The sequence below is a fragment of the Armigeres subalbatus genome, chromosome 1, assembly GCF_024139115.2.
Source record: "Armigeres subalbatus isolate Guangzhou_Male chromosome 1, GZ_Asu_2, whole genome shotgun sequence".
Classification (NCBI taxonomy): Eukaryota; Metazoa; Arthropoda; class Insecta; order Diptera; family Culicidae; genus Armigeres; species Armigeres subalbatus.
Genome location: NC_085139.1, coordinates 88,766,475 through 88,781,464, shown reverse-complemented (window position 1 = coordinate 88,781,464; position 14,990 = coordinate 88,766,475). Strand labels below are relative to the sequence as shown.

Below are 14,990 nucleotides of genomic sequence, written 5' to 3'. Positions count from 1 at the left end.
TCACGCCAGAGCCCAGCATGACGCGGTAAGGGACAATTGGGTACCCCAGGTACCCCACAGGCTCCGTTAAAGGCCTAGCTCATTATTTCACCCCCCTGGCCATGCATCCCCTTGGCACGGGTCGCTTAACGCCTTGGGATTAGGGGTTAGGGACGATGGTCCCTTTGGTCGCACCCCCTCACTCTAGCTGATGTCAGAAGGAAAACAGTTCCTAGGCTGCACTATCAGCTAAGTACAAAACCCTTAGCTGGCGGTCGATTGTCATCGGAAGACCCGTGGAAGCGTGAGATTGGAACTTGTGAGGACCAGAGCTGTGTAGGTCGCTTCTTCCCAGATGTCAACTCACCATTTCGCAGCCCCTGTATGTGCGTATGTATGTGTGTATGTGTACACATTTTGTAGACACACTAGGAACTTAGCATTGTCCGAATTACTTGCAACAGGTTCCATTCGACGGGGAATATTGTTCCATTGTTTCGGACTATGGGATAAGAAGTTATGCCTAAAATACTATTTTTTATGCCCAAACACGCTAAAAAAACCTTATTTATATTTTTATAGTATTTTTTGCACGAGAAAGGCACCAACACCGCTAGGTGGATTAATCACGCAAAAAAAAAAGATTTGTTTGTAGAGTAAAGCAGAGCTGTAGGGGAAGAGGCCCCAAAACGCCCCCCGAGGCAAAACGCCTTTTGTGGTTTCCTTCATATTTACCGTCATTAAGATGTCCGTAACAAAACTAGATCTAAAATTATGTACACACTTAGTTCAGCTCGGCATTTTTCAATTCTTTTGCCGAGATCCGCACAGCCGAGCGCTCGGTTCGTGACTTTCTGCTGATATCTCGGTTGAAAAAGCAATCTGTTTACTGCGGCACTCATATGTGCCGCCGTAATCATTCGTCAATTCAGCCGATATTTCAGCTAACGAACTTTAACCGAGATTTGCACAGCCGAGATCGGTGAAAATTTTTAAGTGTGTAGGTTAGGCGAAAAAAGTTTCAAAATAGTGTATGGGAAGGTCGGAAAAACCGAAAATTTCCACATTTTGAAGAAACATCTAACGATTTGGCGAGGCAAAACGCCCTAGTGGCACTAACCTACAATGTACTTGCGTCTCCACGCACTATCCATACCAGAATGCTGATTTGCCGACGCGTGGTGCTTTGTTCCTTAGGAGCTGCTAGCTAAAAAGCGTTTTGCCTCATGAGTTTTCCGGCAACAAATATCATCACTTTTTTTAAATGTGAATATTATCAACATGATTGAGATTTTTAACAATTTTTGAATGGCGTCAACTAGCAATCTTGTTAAACTGATGCATAATGTAAAAATATCAATGAATAGCGTTACAAATAAGACAATAAAGCAGTGTTTGCTTAGCTAGGGCATATTGCGGTATGAATCTAAGACCGTTGCATGCTTCTTATTTCGCGCAAGAAAATAGGATAGTTCCTAATTTCGCGCAAAAGTGTTCCTAACTTCGCTCATGTTTGGAATTGAATATCGTTATTGGTTTGATGAAATATAATCAATAGAGTGGGGCGCAGTTGTATGGAAAAACGCAAACTTCGTCCGATCAAGTGAGATCAAGGTTTTTCTGAATCGTTTTGGGACCCCAATCAACTGTGCAAAATATGGGCTCGATTGGTTGTGACCTCGCATGCCGCATCGCGTTTTAAATTTACATGAAGATTAGTATGGGAAAACGTACTTTTTTACATTTTTGCTATTAGCGGCTTCAATTTATCATCAATCACGTGACTCAATACGTTAGCATATAGTCTGGAAGATGCCGAAAGACTTTGCCGAAGAAGGTACGTAGCTGGAAGGTCTACAAAAAATGTTATTACGTTTCGAAAATTAATTGTTCAAACCATATGCAAGAAATCAATGTTTCTGCCAGCACTACCGGACGACCTATGGATATCGAAGGGTAAAACCCATCTTCCTTCTTATCGGATTTTTTTCTTTGTGAAATGATTCCGGATAGCTCCCATGAGCTCTAAAGCCCTATAAGATCAATTATTTTGAAATAACACTCAGTTAAATTATTGGTCTATGTAGTTCGGCAGTGCTGGCAGAATATACGATTTTTTACATATGGTTTGAGCACTCAATCTTCGAAGCGTTATAACTTTTTTCGTGGACGTTCCAGCAGCGTGCCTTCTTCAGCAAAGTTTTTCGGCATCCTTTGGGTTATACTTTAACGCAATGTGCCACTTGGTTTACGATGAACTGAAACCTCTAGTAGTAGAAATGCAAAAATATACGTTCTCCCATACTAATTTCCATACAAACTTCAAACGCGATGCGGAAAGCGAGGAAGCAACCAATCGGTCCCAAATTCTGCACAGTTGTTCAGGACCCAGAATGGCTTCGAAAAACCACTGATTTGAAAAAATGACCATGACGCCCCACTCTAATAATCAATTAACCAATAGAAGCATGCATCCATTGTTCAAAATATGCAGATAACGATATCAGACAGCCGTCAGTGACCCATTCTTTAGTCGAAATGGTATGTGCCTATATTTCGACCCCGGAGCTTTGCTTAGATTTTACTTCATGAATTTTAGTTGACACAAGTCATAAATCCTAAAATATTGTTTTCTTCTGAAATATAAACCATATTTAAGCAATGTTTAGCTGGTGTATAAAAAAAGTTTAAATTTTCGAGACGTCATGAAAGAAAGTCTTAAATTCCGCTATCTCTTACATAGGACATCTTCAAATATGTGTTTTATACAAGACATCTTCAATATTATATACATTATCGAAAAAGCTGCTGTAGTTTTATCTTAAGTTTAGCATCATTTTACACATCGCACATTTTAGCATCATTTTACACATCGGATTTGATAGCTATTGCAGGCACTGATCTATAAGATTTTTCAAGTCAACATTAGTCGATGTCGGTGGTTAAGCTTAGCTTAGCTTAGCTTAGACTGACTGTACATATCAATGGTTGCTACTCCGTGATTGATCAGAACTGGTGCAAATTGCACTACGATCCAAGTAAATAGTGGTTGGGATTTACCAACTATTCTCGAAGTGCACGTTTCAGCAGCTCGCAAATATTGATCAATAACGGCGCCGGCCAAGTCCTTACAGTCAGTTGGGAAAGGGAGGGATTGTTAGTCCGACTCTCGTTGCTACTAGAGACCGAGAACACCTCTGCATCTCCACATTTACCACGGGAAGGAAGTAGTGTTAGTTGGGTGGGGTAATCAGTAACATAGATCAGGATTCACCATGGAAAGTGATGTGCCCTATGAAACTTCTACACAGCAGTACTAGCATTTCCTTATTAGTTCAATTGTTCATTCTTCGCGAGAATAAACAATCAATCGCTCAAAGTGAGCGATTGTTCATTTGAATTTCGGATTAGGCGCCCGCGTTATCATTTCATTAACGTATGAAAAGTAAAAAAGAAACGGGATTGAAAATAATTGATAGTAATCGGAAAGCTAATGTTATTCAGCAACCCTTATTTTATCTCTATTTGACGTTAAGTAAGAATGTAAATTTACGTTCATTTTACATGTCGTTTATTTTGCATTACTCAACATTAGTCGATGTCGGTGGTTAATTAGAAAATTAGATAAAAAGCGTATGGGAATGAACTCTTCGGGTTCTATTCAGTGTAAAACTGTCCAATACACAGGACAGTCTAATGTTGCATGAAGAAGAAGAAACAGAAAAGATTATAGGGGAACTGTACCGGTTTTGGCCATGGTCATTTGGCCATATATCCCCCACGATCAACGCTGCTTTCAAATGATTGATTATTTTGGAAAAATATGTATTTTTCAGGGCTGGCCAAATTAGGCACTAAGTTGGCCAAAACCGGTGCACTTTCCCTATTCGAAAAAAATTGCACGGCGAAGCATACGTAGAAAATTTTGAAACTCTTTTTAAAAATTCTAGAAGCAATATAATTAAAAACTGTTAGCAGTACGGGGTCGGAAATTTCTTATATTATATAATAACCACATCATTTCGATTTAAAATTTCATTTAGTGATATTGCACTCTATACATAGTATAAGAAATTTCCGACCCGCACTGTTAACCGTTTTAATTAAATTTCTTTAGAATTTATAAAAGAGTTTTAAAATTTTCTACGTATGCTTCCCCGTGCAATTTTTTTCGAATATCATCTTTAAGGCTCCCCCAGACCTAAGCGATATCATCGCCGCGACGGCGACAACTAGACGCCGCGATTCTATCGTTGGGTCGCTGCAGGCAATGATCTATTTACGCTTCCATACCAACGGCGACAGAATCGCTGTCGCCAAGAGATAGAATCGCGTCGCGACTGTCGCGTCGCGTGTGTTTGGGGGAACCTTTATGCTTCTTCTTCTTCATGCAACGTTTGTTCGCCAATTATATTGCTTTTGTTTCATTAGAATGTTGCAAATGAAACTGCGCAACAACAATAAACGAAATTAGGCACCATAATTACTCTCATATACCTAATTTCGCGCACAAAGCAAAAGTCTAAATAAGCATAAAATACATAAAATTTTACACTTTCAATAGTAATGACGAATAAACATAGCCAACAAAGCATAATGGATACAAATATTTCCAAAAAGTAGCCAGTTTTGTACAGTAAAATCATTTGTTGACCCAAGTAGGGTCATGTTCTTCGTCGCTGTGCTAAGCACAAGCAAATATGGCGGTCGATGGGAGGATCAAATTGAAATAATTTTATTTGATGTACTAAACCAAGTTTGTTTTTCAAATTTTTTCGTGAAAAACATTCAACAACAATGATATTTTGTAATCCTCCAGATTTTTCAATTTTGACTGGCACCTATACATTGAAAAAAATAAATGATTTTATAATGCGCGAAGTTAGGGCGCGCGCGAAATAAGGGCACATCACGGTATCATTATTATTTACAAAAAACTATCTCTTTGCAGTCATTTTCCTCTCTTGCAGCGTCTGTTTCTTCCTTGAAGCTTGCAGATAAAGTTTTACTTGAGTTCTGTTTTTCAATGTGGAGCAAGTTTTTAATTCTGTCATATTTTTCAATGAAACACCATTTATGTAACCCATGTCACAGATTTATTAATTGGCAATAATAGCTGTAATGAATATAAAAATAAAACAATGTTAAAAGTCGTAAAGTGCTTGTTATCAAAATAAGATAATATGCTGTCCTTATTCCATTGCGCAGTGTCTGAATTATAGACATCATAAAAATACCTCATTCCACTTGACCACATTGAAGGGCAATGCAGCGAATCGAACATGGGACATAACTTCTTGCTTTAACGTTTACATATTCTCCCAGCGCTCAAAATCGATGTATCAGTTCATCGTTATTGTCTGTCTTCGGCCGTGCCGGAGGTTCCGGCTCGAGCTTTATAGAATCCCCTATGTCCGCACCTGATCCACCATGAACCAGCGGGTTTAACGACCGCTGCCGGATGTGCTCCATCAGAGCGGGATTGAGTCCATCATCCTAAACCGAGACGAATGGCAATGGTTATAAAATTAAACTTTTTTGCTGTTGAAAGTTTAAGGTTCAGGAAGTACCTTTTGCTTTGAGTTGGCGAACAAGTCGTTGTCAATTCCAATAAAATCTGATTCGTATGATTGAACACTGTTCAGAGGAAAAAGGCAAATTTTAGAGGCAAATTAAACAAAAGTAATGTTTCCTGACTCACCTGACGTCGTCGTACGCTCCCTTGGTGTACTCTCGATTGTTGAGAACCGGATTGGATCCTTCGACAGAGAAGACATTTGTGGTTGGTACTTTTCGACCGCCTCCTCCCCCGATGTTCATATCGGATGCAATAGACACGAAATCGGTAGCCGACATTGCCTTCAGCTGCCGATTGAGGCTGCGTATTTTGATACAGAATGCTACCAACAGGATTATGCAAAGAATGGCCAATGCAGCAGCGACCACTATCAGGATTGTTTGCAGGAGTTCGCTGTTTTCTTCTGCTTCGGTTACGCTCGTTACGGGCACATCTTGAAGGAAGAGCTGTCGTGCAGATAGGGCCGTTTTTAGATTAGTTACGAAGACGCGATCGTTGGAACGTCTGTGGGAGAAGAGATTATTAATTAGAGTTGATGTTCACGTGCAGTAAATCAACAGCGCGTGCTCGCAATTGCGGTAGAAAAATGTCCAGCATGCTGAGTCTGGATAATAACTCAAACCGCCACATTAGCATTGGATATCAATAGTATAGATAAATGAAGATCACTTTTATTGGTCAAATGAATACAAAAACTGTATTGTATTCCCGTATACGACGTGATAACGCTTCCCGGTACAGTTGATTTTCTACTCCAGGACAAGGTACATTTTTAAAGAGAATTGAATGCCGTGACATCAGGATCTATGTACATGGGTGACATCAATGCAAAGATCTGCTCCGACAACACGGACTTTGTGCGTTTCATTGTCTCAGAGAAACGAGTAAAACCGGCGAGCTGTTTGCACAATTCTGCGGCAACAACGACATATGGATTGGAATATCGCTCTATTCCCATTGACCAGTGCAGTGCACAAAGTCACGTGGGTCTCTCTGGATGGACATCAAAAACTGAATCGACCATCTGCTTCTGCCGAAAAAGGAGACGAAGCCTTCTTAATGTCCAGAGCAAGGATGTTATCAATCATTTAGTAATTTGCGTTCGATCATTTAGTAGTTTGTCGATAACTCATTCCAAAAGCTGAATTTCAAAATGTATTGTATGGTGGACTTCTAGTGTGAAGGTTTTTCTACAACTCTGCCTAATGGTTCGTTGTTTGAATTCTACTAGTAACGGAGTTATAGCTATAGTTTCAGTAACTTAGACTTAATTGATAACAAAATTCCAATCATTTAGTTTAAGTTACTACAACTAGCGCTTAGTTAACTTAGTTGAATTCTAACAACGAATCTTTAGGCAGAGTTGTAGAAAAACCTTCGCACTAGAAGTCCACCATACAACAGATTTTTAAATTCAGTTTCTGAAATGAATTATTGCAAAACTACTAACTGATCGAACGCGAATTACTAAATGATCGATAACATCCTTGGTCCAGAGCAGGGACAGAAAAAGTCATTTCAACTACACTCAAATAGCTGACATCCAACACACAATCAAGTTGCTAGTCCTTCACGAATTTGAATGTGCGAATGAATAGGACGGCATGTGTACGAACAGCAGCAAGCGTCGACTCTCGGTGTCAGCGTTGTTTTGTGCGGTGTCAAAATGAATCTTCAGCTTGGCACATTGATATTCAATTTGAAATCTCAAAATATGAATATCATTTCATACTGCGGTGCATGGATTCAATCTTTTGAAGTCAGATTCCTAAAATATATGCATCTGTTTAGTATATAAAGTAAAATAATCATCATTTATCGGTGCAAATCAACCGCAATTCAAAATATTCATTTCAGCCCCGCTAGATATTCATTTTTTACGCTCGATTATCAATCGGCTATTGAGGATCGGGCGGTAAATTTGGTATGGAAGTTTCACAGCATACTGCGAGATGTTCGTGCCCGCATTGCCGAGCGGCTGATCAAAACAAACACGAATTAATGACGAAGCTGCCTACTGAGCATCGATGCAACTGATAGTAAAACGAAGATTTCCGTCCTTGGTCCAGAGTAAACGCGATGCTGATATAATTCCCCGAGCAGGAGAAATTAACTCAATAACACCTCATTTTGTTATTGATACCAAACTCTGTTATGAACTAGCTTTGCATAAGAGGTAAAATACCAAAAAATAATACCACAAATTACTATGAATATAATTGAGGCATAACATACTCTATTATTACCAGGGATTCATTTTTTCTTGGATGCGCATGCGAAACAAGCAACAAAAGATTCAACGACAAAGCTCTATTTTGAAAAAAAAAATTCGGCAACAAAAAAGAAGACAATTTTGTTGCTAACTTTTCATCTCGTTATTTTGCATTATCTCTACAGCAAATTTCGGTTTTATGTTATCACAATTTCTGCTTTTATAGAATCGAGACTCTTAATACAAAAATATCAGAGTATGCAAGGCAAATGATTCTTGTCATATTGTGTTCGGATTCATATTGATTTCATGATCACAAATTACGAAGTATTGGGGAACGGTTTTCTATAAAAGATACAGTTTTTATAGTAATTTTTCATACAAGCTTCAAACTGCGTGTGCTCACTCAAATTACATCTAAAATTTAGGAGGAAAATTAAAATAACAAATGCAATCCTTTAAACATCGGGAAGCTAAAAAGTCAAAATTTGAATCACTCGTATGTTGACAAAAAGAAGCGACGAAATTGGTGCTTTGTTTTGCGATGAGATGAATATACGTTCAGTGAGATGGGAAACGGAACAGTTCCTCTACGTTATGGATCTTTCTTATGCAGAACTGAACAATTTTCGAATGAGTTTATCATGCTATTCAATTTTGCATTGATTACAGAATTAATAATCTACTGAATTCTGCAACCATGTCAGGAGGAATTCGTGGAAGATATTGCTGAGGTAAATCCAGCAGGAATTTATTGATGAATACCTGTAGGAATTCCAGGATGAATTCGAGCAGAAATTCCAAAAGTAGTTGCAAGAGGATTTTCATGAGAGGTTTCTTCAGGAATTCCAGTAGGAATATTTGGAGAAAGTCCAAGAACAATTCCTAGAGGGGTTCCATGAGGAATTCTCAGAGGAATTTTAAGCAGACCACTTGGAGGATTTCTAGGAAGTTTAGGATGAATTTCAGGAAGAACTTTCGGAGGAATTTCTTGAAAAACCTATGCGATAGTTCATGGAGGATCTCTTGAATGCATTTATCTTGGATTCTTTAAGGAATTTGTCCTGAATTCCCCCAGGAGTTCACTCTGAATTGCTCCAAGAATTAGTCCTGACTTCCTCTAGGAATTTACTCTGATTTCCCCAGGAATTAGGAATTCATTCTGAATTCCCCCAGAAATTCATTCTGAATTCCCCCAGGAATTCATTCTGAATTCCCCCAGGAATTCATTCTGAATTCCCCAGGAGTTTATTTTGAATTCCCAGGAATTCATTCTGAATTCCCAGGAATTTATTCTGAATTCCCCAGGAATTCATTTTGAATTCCCAGGAATATATTCTGAATTCCCTAGAATTCATTCTGAATTCCAGGAATTCATTCTGAATTCCCAGAATTCATTTTGAATTCCCAGGAATTCATTTTGAATTCCCAGGAATTCATTTGAATTCCCAGGAATTCATTCTGAATTCCCAGGAATTCATTCTGAATTCCTCAGGAATTCGTTCTGAATTCCTCAGGAATTCATTCTGAATTCCTCAGGCATTTATTCTGAATTCCTCAGGAATTCATTCTGAATTCCTCAGGAATTCATTCTGAATTCCTCAGGAATTCATTCTTAATTCCTCAGGAATTCATTCTGAATTCCCCCAGGAATTCATTCTGAATTCCCCCAGTAAATCATTTTGAATTCCCCCAGGAATTCATTCTGAGTTCCACCAGGAATTCATTCTGAATTCGCCCAGGAATTCATTCTGAATTCCTCCAGGATTTCATTCTGAATTCCTCCAGGATTTCATTCTGAATTCCTCCAGGAATTCATTCTGAATTCCTCCAGGAATTCATTCTGAATTCTCCCAGGAATTCATTCTGAGTTCTTCCAGGAATTCATTCTGAATTCCTCAGGAATTCATTCTGAATTCCCCAGGAATTCATTCTGAATTTCAGGAATTCATTCTGAATTCCCCCAGGAATTCATTCTGAATTCCCCCAGGAATTCATTCTGAATTCCCCCAGGAATTCATTCTGAATTCCCCCAGGAATTCATTCTGAATTCCCCCAGGAATTCATTCTGAATTCCCCCAGGAATTCATTCTGAATTCCCCCAGGAATTCATTCTGAATTCCCCCAGGACTTCATTCTGAATTCCCCCAGGAATTCATTCTGAATTCCCCCAGGAATTCATTCTGAATTCCCCCAGGAATTCATTCTGAATTCCCCCAGGAATTCATTCTGAATTCCCCCAGGAATTTATTCTGAATTCCCCAGGAATTCATTCTGAATTCCCCAGGAATTCATTCTGAATTCCCCCAGGAATTCATTCTGAATTGCCCCAGGAATTCATTCTGAATTTCCCCAGGAATTCATTCTGATTTCCCAGGAATTCATTCTGAATTCCCAGGAATTCATTCTGAATTCCTCCAGGAATTCATTCTGAATTCCTCCAGGAATTCATTCTGAATTCCTCCAGGAATTCATTCTGAATTCCTCCAGGAATTCATTCTGAATTCCTCCAGGAATTCATTCTGAATTCCTCCAGGAATTCATTCTGAATTCCTCCAGGAATTCATTCTGAATTCCTCCAGGAATTCATTCTGAATTCCTCCAGGAATTCATTCTGAATTCCCCCAGGAATTCATTCTGAATTCCCCCAGGAATTCATTCTGAATTCCCCCAGGAATTTATTCTGAATTCCCCCAGGAATTCATTCTGAATTCCCCCAGGAATTCATTCTGAATTCCTCAGGAATTCATTCTGAATTCCCCCAGGAATTCATTCTGAATTCCTCAGGAATTCATTCTGAATTCCTCCAGGAATTTATTCTAAGTTCCCCCAGAAAATCACATTGAATTCCTCCAGAAATTCATTCTGAATCTCCCCAGGAATTCATTCTGAATTCCCCCAGGAATTCATTCTGAATTCTCCCGTAACGTATTTCAGAAGACCAGGAAACATGGTCAGATGGTTTTGGGACATCCTGGGTTTTCCATCACTCTAGCTTTTTTCGTCACTTCAAGCTTGGATATGTATTCAACCATATCCATAATATATTTGTGAAGAACAGGAGACATGGTAAGATGGTTTTGGGGGTCATCCAAACTGTCATTGCAGAATTGCAGAACTTGCAATCTACAGCTGCTAAGAAGCTCTTTTTGGTACTCAAAGATTCAATATGCATTCAATTATATCCAACTGGGGGCAGCAGGGACTATGTCCAAGGGCTTGACGATCCCTCCCCAGGCCATCTGCGAGTTGTGGCGCCTGCCTAGGATGTGGTGGGGTTTGACAGTGGGCCCTGTTAAACCTCTATAAAAAGCTGCATGTATCCGCAAGTAGGCTCCGCCAAAGCGACCGTGTGCCGCTCAAAGCGCACAAGCCCAAGTCCTGGTGTTAGGTGGGACGCTAAACAGCCCTGACACGACGGCCCTCCGACGAGACAGGAGGATTGCGCAGGCCCAATAAGCCGCCTTTAAAAACAACTATTACGAACGACATAGAAGATAATACGACTCGATACAATCGGCAACGACCTAGGCGACGAATAAAGGATCACGATTGGAAGCTTGGAACATGGAACTGCAAGTCGCTAGGCTTCGCAGGTTGCGACAGGGTGATCTACGATGAATTACATCCCCGCAACTTCGACGCTGGCGCTGCAGGAGATTTGCTGGACAGGACAGAAAGTGTGGAAAAGCGGGCCTCGAGCGGCTACCTTCTACCAAAGCTGTGGCACCACCAACGAGCTGGGAACCGGCTTCATAGTGCTGGGAAAGATGTGCCAACGCGTGATTGGGTGGCAGCCAATCAACGCAAGGATGTGCAAGCTGAGGATAAAAGGCCGTTTCTTCAACTATAGCATCATCAACGTGCACTGCCCACACGAAGGGAGATCCGACGACGAGAAAGAAGCGTTCTATGCGCAGCTGGAGCAGACATACGATGGATGCCCACTGTGGGACGTCAAAATCGTCATCGGTGACATGAACGCTCAGGTAGGAAGGGAGGAAATGTATAGACCGGTCATCGGACCGGATAGTCTGCATACCGTATCGAACGACAACGGCCAACGATGCATAAACTTTGCAGCCTCCCGCGGAATGGTAGTCCGAAGCACTTTCTTCCCCGCAAGAATATCCACAAGGCCACATGGAAATCACCTAATCAAGTAACGGAAAACCAAATCGACCACGTTCTAATCGACGGTAAATTCTTCTCCGACATCACGAACGTACGCACTTACCGCAGTGCGAATATTGAATCCGACCACTACCTCGTCGCAGTATGTCTGCGCTCAAAACTCTCGACGGTGATCAACACGCGTCGGAGTCGTCCGCCGCGGCTTAACATTGGGCGGCTACAAGACGGTAGACTAGCCCAAGACTACGCGCAGCAGCTGGAAGTGGCACTCCCAACGGAAGAGCAGCTAGGCGCAGCATCTCTTGAAGATGGATGGAGAGATATTCGATCCGCCATTGGAAGCACCGCAACCGCTGCACTAGGCACGGTGGCTCCGGATCAGAGAAACGACTGGTATGACGGCGAATGTGAGCAGTTAGTTGAGGAGAAGAATGCAGCATGGGCGAGATTGCTGCAACACCGCACGAGGGCGAACGAGGCACGATACAAACGGGCGCGGAACAGACAAAACTCGATTTTCCGGAGGAAAAAGCGCCAGCAGGAAGATCGAGACCGTGAAGAGACGGAGGGACTGTACCGCGCTAATAACGCACGAAAGTTCTATGAGAAGTTGAACCGTTCACGTAAGGGCCATGTGCCACAGCCCGATATGTGTAAGGACATAAACGGGAACCTTCTTACGAACGAGCGTGAGGTGATCCAAAGGTGGCGGCAGCACTACGAAGAGCACCTGAATGGCGATATGGCAGACAACGGTGGCGGTGTGGTAATGAACCTAAGAGCACGCGCGCAGGACATGCGACTTCCGGCTCCGAATCTCCAGGAAATCCAGGAGGAGATCGGCCGGCTGAAAACAACAAAGCCCCTGGAGTTGACCAACTACCAGGAGAGCTGTTTAAACACGGTGGTGAAGCACTGGCTAGAGCGCTGCATTGGGTGATTACCAAGGTTTGGGAGGATGAGGTTCTGCCGCAGGAGTGGATGGAAGGGGTCGTGTGTCCCATCTACAAAAAGGGCGATAAGCTGGATTGTAGCAACTACTGCGCAATCACATTGCTGAACGCCGCATACAAGGTACTCTCCCAAATTTTATGCCGTCGACTAACATCAATTGCAAGAGAGTTCGTGGGGCAGTACCAGGCGGGATTTATGGGTGAACGCTCTACCACAGACCAGGTGTTCGCCATACGTCAGGTATTGCAGAAATGCCGCGAATACAACGTGCCCACACATCATCTATTTATCGACTTCAAAGCCGCATATGATACAATCGATCGGGACCAGCTATGGCAGCTAATGCACGAAAACGGATTTCCGGATAAACTGATACGGTTGATCAAGGCGACGATGGATCGGGTGATGTGCGAGTCCCTTCGAAACGCGCAGAGGGTTACGGCAAGGTGATGGTCTTTCGTGTCAGTTATTCAACATCGCTTTGGAGCAAGTAATAAGAAGGGCAGGGATTTACCCGAGTGATACGATTTTCACGAAATCAGTCCAGTTATTTGGTTTCACCGACGACATTGATATCATGGCACGTAACTTTGAGAGGATGGAGGAAGCCTACATCAGACTGAAATACTGAAAAAGCGAAGCTAAATGGATTGGACTAGTCATCAACACGTCGAAGACGAAGTACATGATAGGAAGAGGCTCAAGAGAGGTCAATGTGAGCCACCCACCACGAGTTTCTATCGGTGGTGACGAAATCGAGGTGGTTGCAGAATTCGTGTACTTGGGCTCACTGGTGACCGCCGATAACGATACCAGCAGAGAAATTCGGAGGCGCATAGTGGCTGGAAATCGTACGTACTTTGGACTCCGCAAGACGCTCCGATCGAATAGAGTTCGCCGCCGTACCAAACTGACTATCTATAAAACGCTTATAAGACCGGTAGTTCTCTACGGACACGAGACCTGGACGATGCTCGTGGAGGACCAACGCGCACTGGGAGTTTTCGAAAGGAAAGTGTTGCGTACCATCTATGGTGGGTTGCAGATGGCGGACGGTACGTGGAGGACGCGAATGAACCACGAGTTGCATCAGCTGTTGGGAGAACCATCCATCGTTCACACCGCGAAAATCGGAAGACTGCGGTGGGTCGGGCACGTAGCCAGAATGTCGGACAGTAATCCGGTGAAAATGGTTCTCGACAACGATCCGACGGGAACAAGAAGGCGAGGTGCACAGCGGGCAAGGTGGATCGATCAGGTGGAGGACGACTTGCGGACCCTCCGCAGACTGCGTGGTTGGCGAAGTGCAGCCATGAACCGAGCTGAATGGAGAAGTCTTTTATGTGCAGCACAGGCCACTCCGGCCTTAGTCTGATGATAAATAAATAAATACGGATATCGTAAGATATTTGACTTGAAATCTACGATATCTGAAGGCTTCCTAGAAGGTGTGATGGATATAATTGAATGCATATTGAAGCTTTGAGTACTGAAAAACGATGTTCTCGCAGCTGTAGATCTCAAGCTCCGAACTCACGGACAGTTTGGATTGCCCAAAATATCTCAGAACTATTTTACGATATCCGTTGACCTCCCGGGAGGTGTAAAGGATATAATTACGATATTTGTTGACCACCCAAGAGATGTAATGGATGTAGTTGAATGCATATAGAAGCTTTCAGTACTGAAAAAAAGATTTTCTTGCAGCTGTAGATCTTAAATCCCAAGCTCAAGGACAGTTTGGATTACCCAGAATATCTCAAAACTATCGCATGATATCCGTTGACCTCTCGAGATATGTAATGGATATAATTGAATGCATATTGAAACATTGAGTACTGAAAAACGATGTTCTCATAGTTGTAGATATCAAGTTCCGAACACAAGGACAGTTTGGATTGCCATGAATATCTTGAATATATCTTACGACATCTGTTGACGACCCAAGAGATGCAATGGATATAATTGAATGCATATTGAAGCTTCCAGTATAAAAAAAAGATTTTCTTGCAACTGTAGATCTCAAGTCTCGAACTCAAGGACAGTTTGGATTGCACAGTATATCTTAAAACTTACTTACGATATCCGTTGACCTCTCGGGAGGCGTAATGTTTACAATTGAATGCATATTGA

At 41.9% G+C, this 14,990-nt stretch overlaps 1 protein-coding gene across 6 annotated transcripts in view; it reads right to left on the bottom strand.

Moving 5' to 3' along the window:
- Positions 1-5,042: 5,042 nt before the first annotated feature.
- LOC134227976 (cadherin-23-like) overlaps positions 5,043-14,990 on the bottom strand; it is a 117,560-nt gene continuing 107,612 nt past the window's right edge. For all 6 annotated transcript variants that reach the window (XM_062709712.1, XM_062709705.1, XM_062709720.1 and 3 more), the window contains exons 20-22: positions 5,681-6,061; positions 5,550-5,616; positions 5,043-5,475 (exon numbers count right to left, since the gene is read on the bottom strand). In XM_062709712.1, the coding sequence (XP_062565696.1) occupies positions 5,308-5,475; positions 5,550-5,616; positions 5,681-6,061 (616 nt within the window). In that variant the 3' untranslated portion in view covers positions 5,043-5,307. The remainder of the gene's footprint in view (positions 5,476-5,549; positions 5,617-5,680; positions 6,062-14,990) is intronic.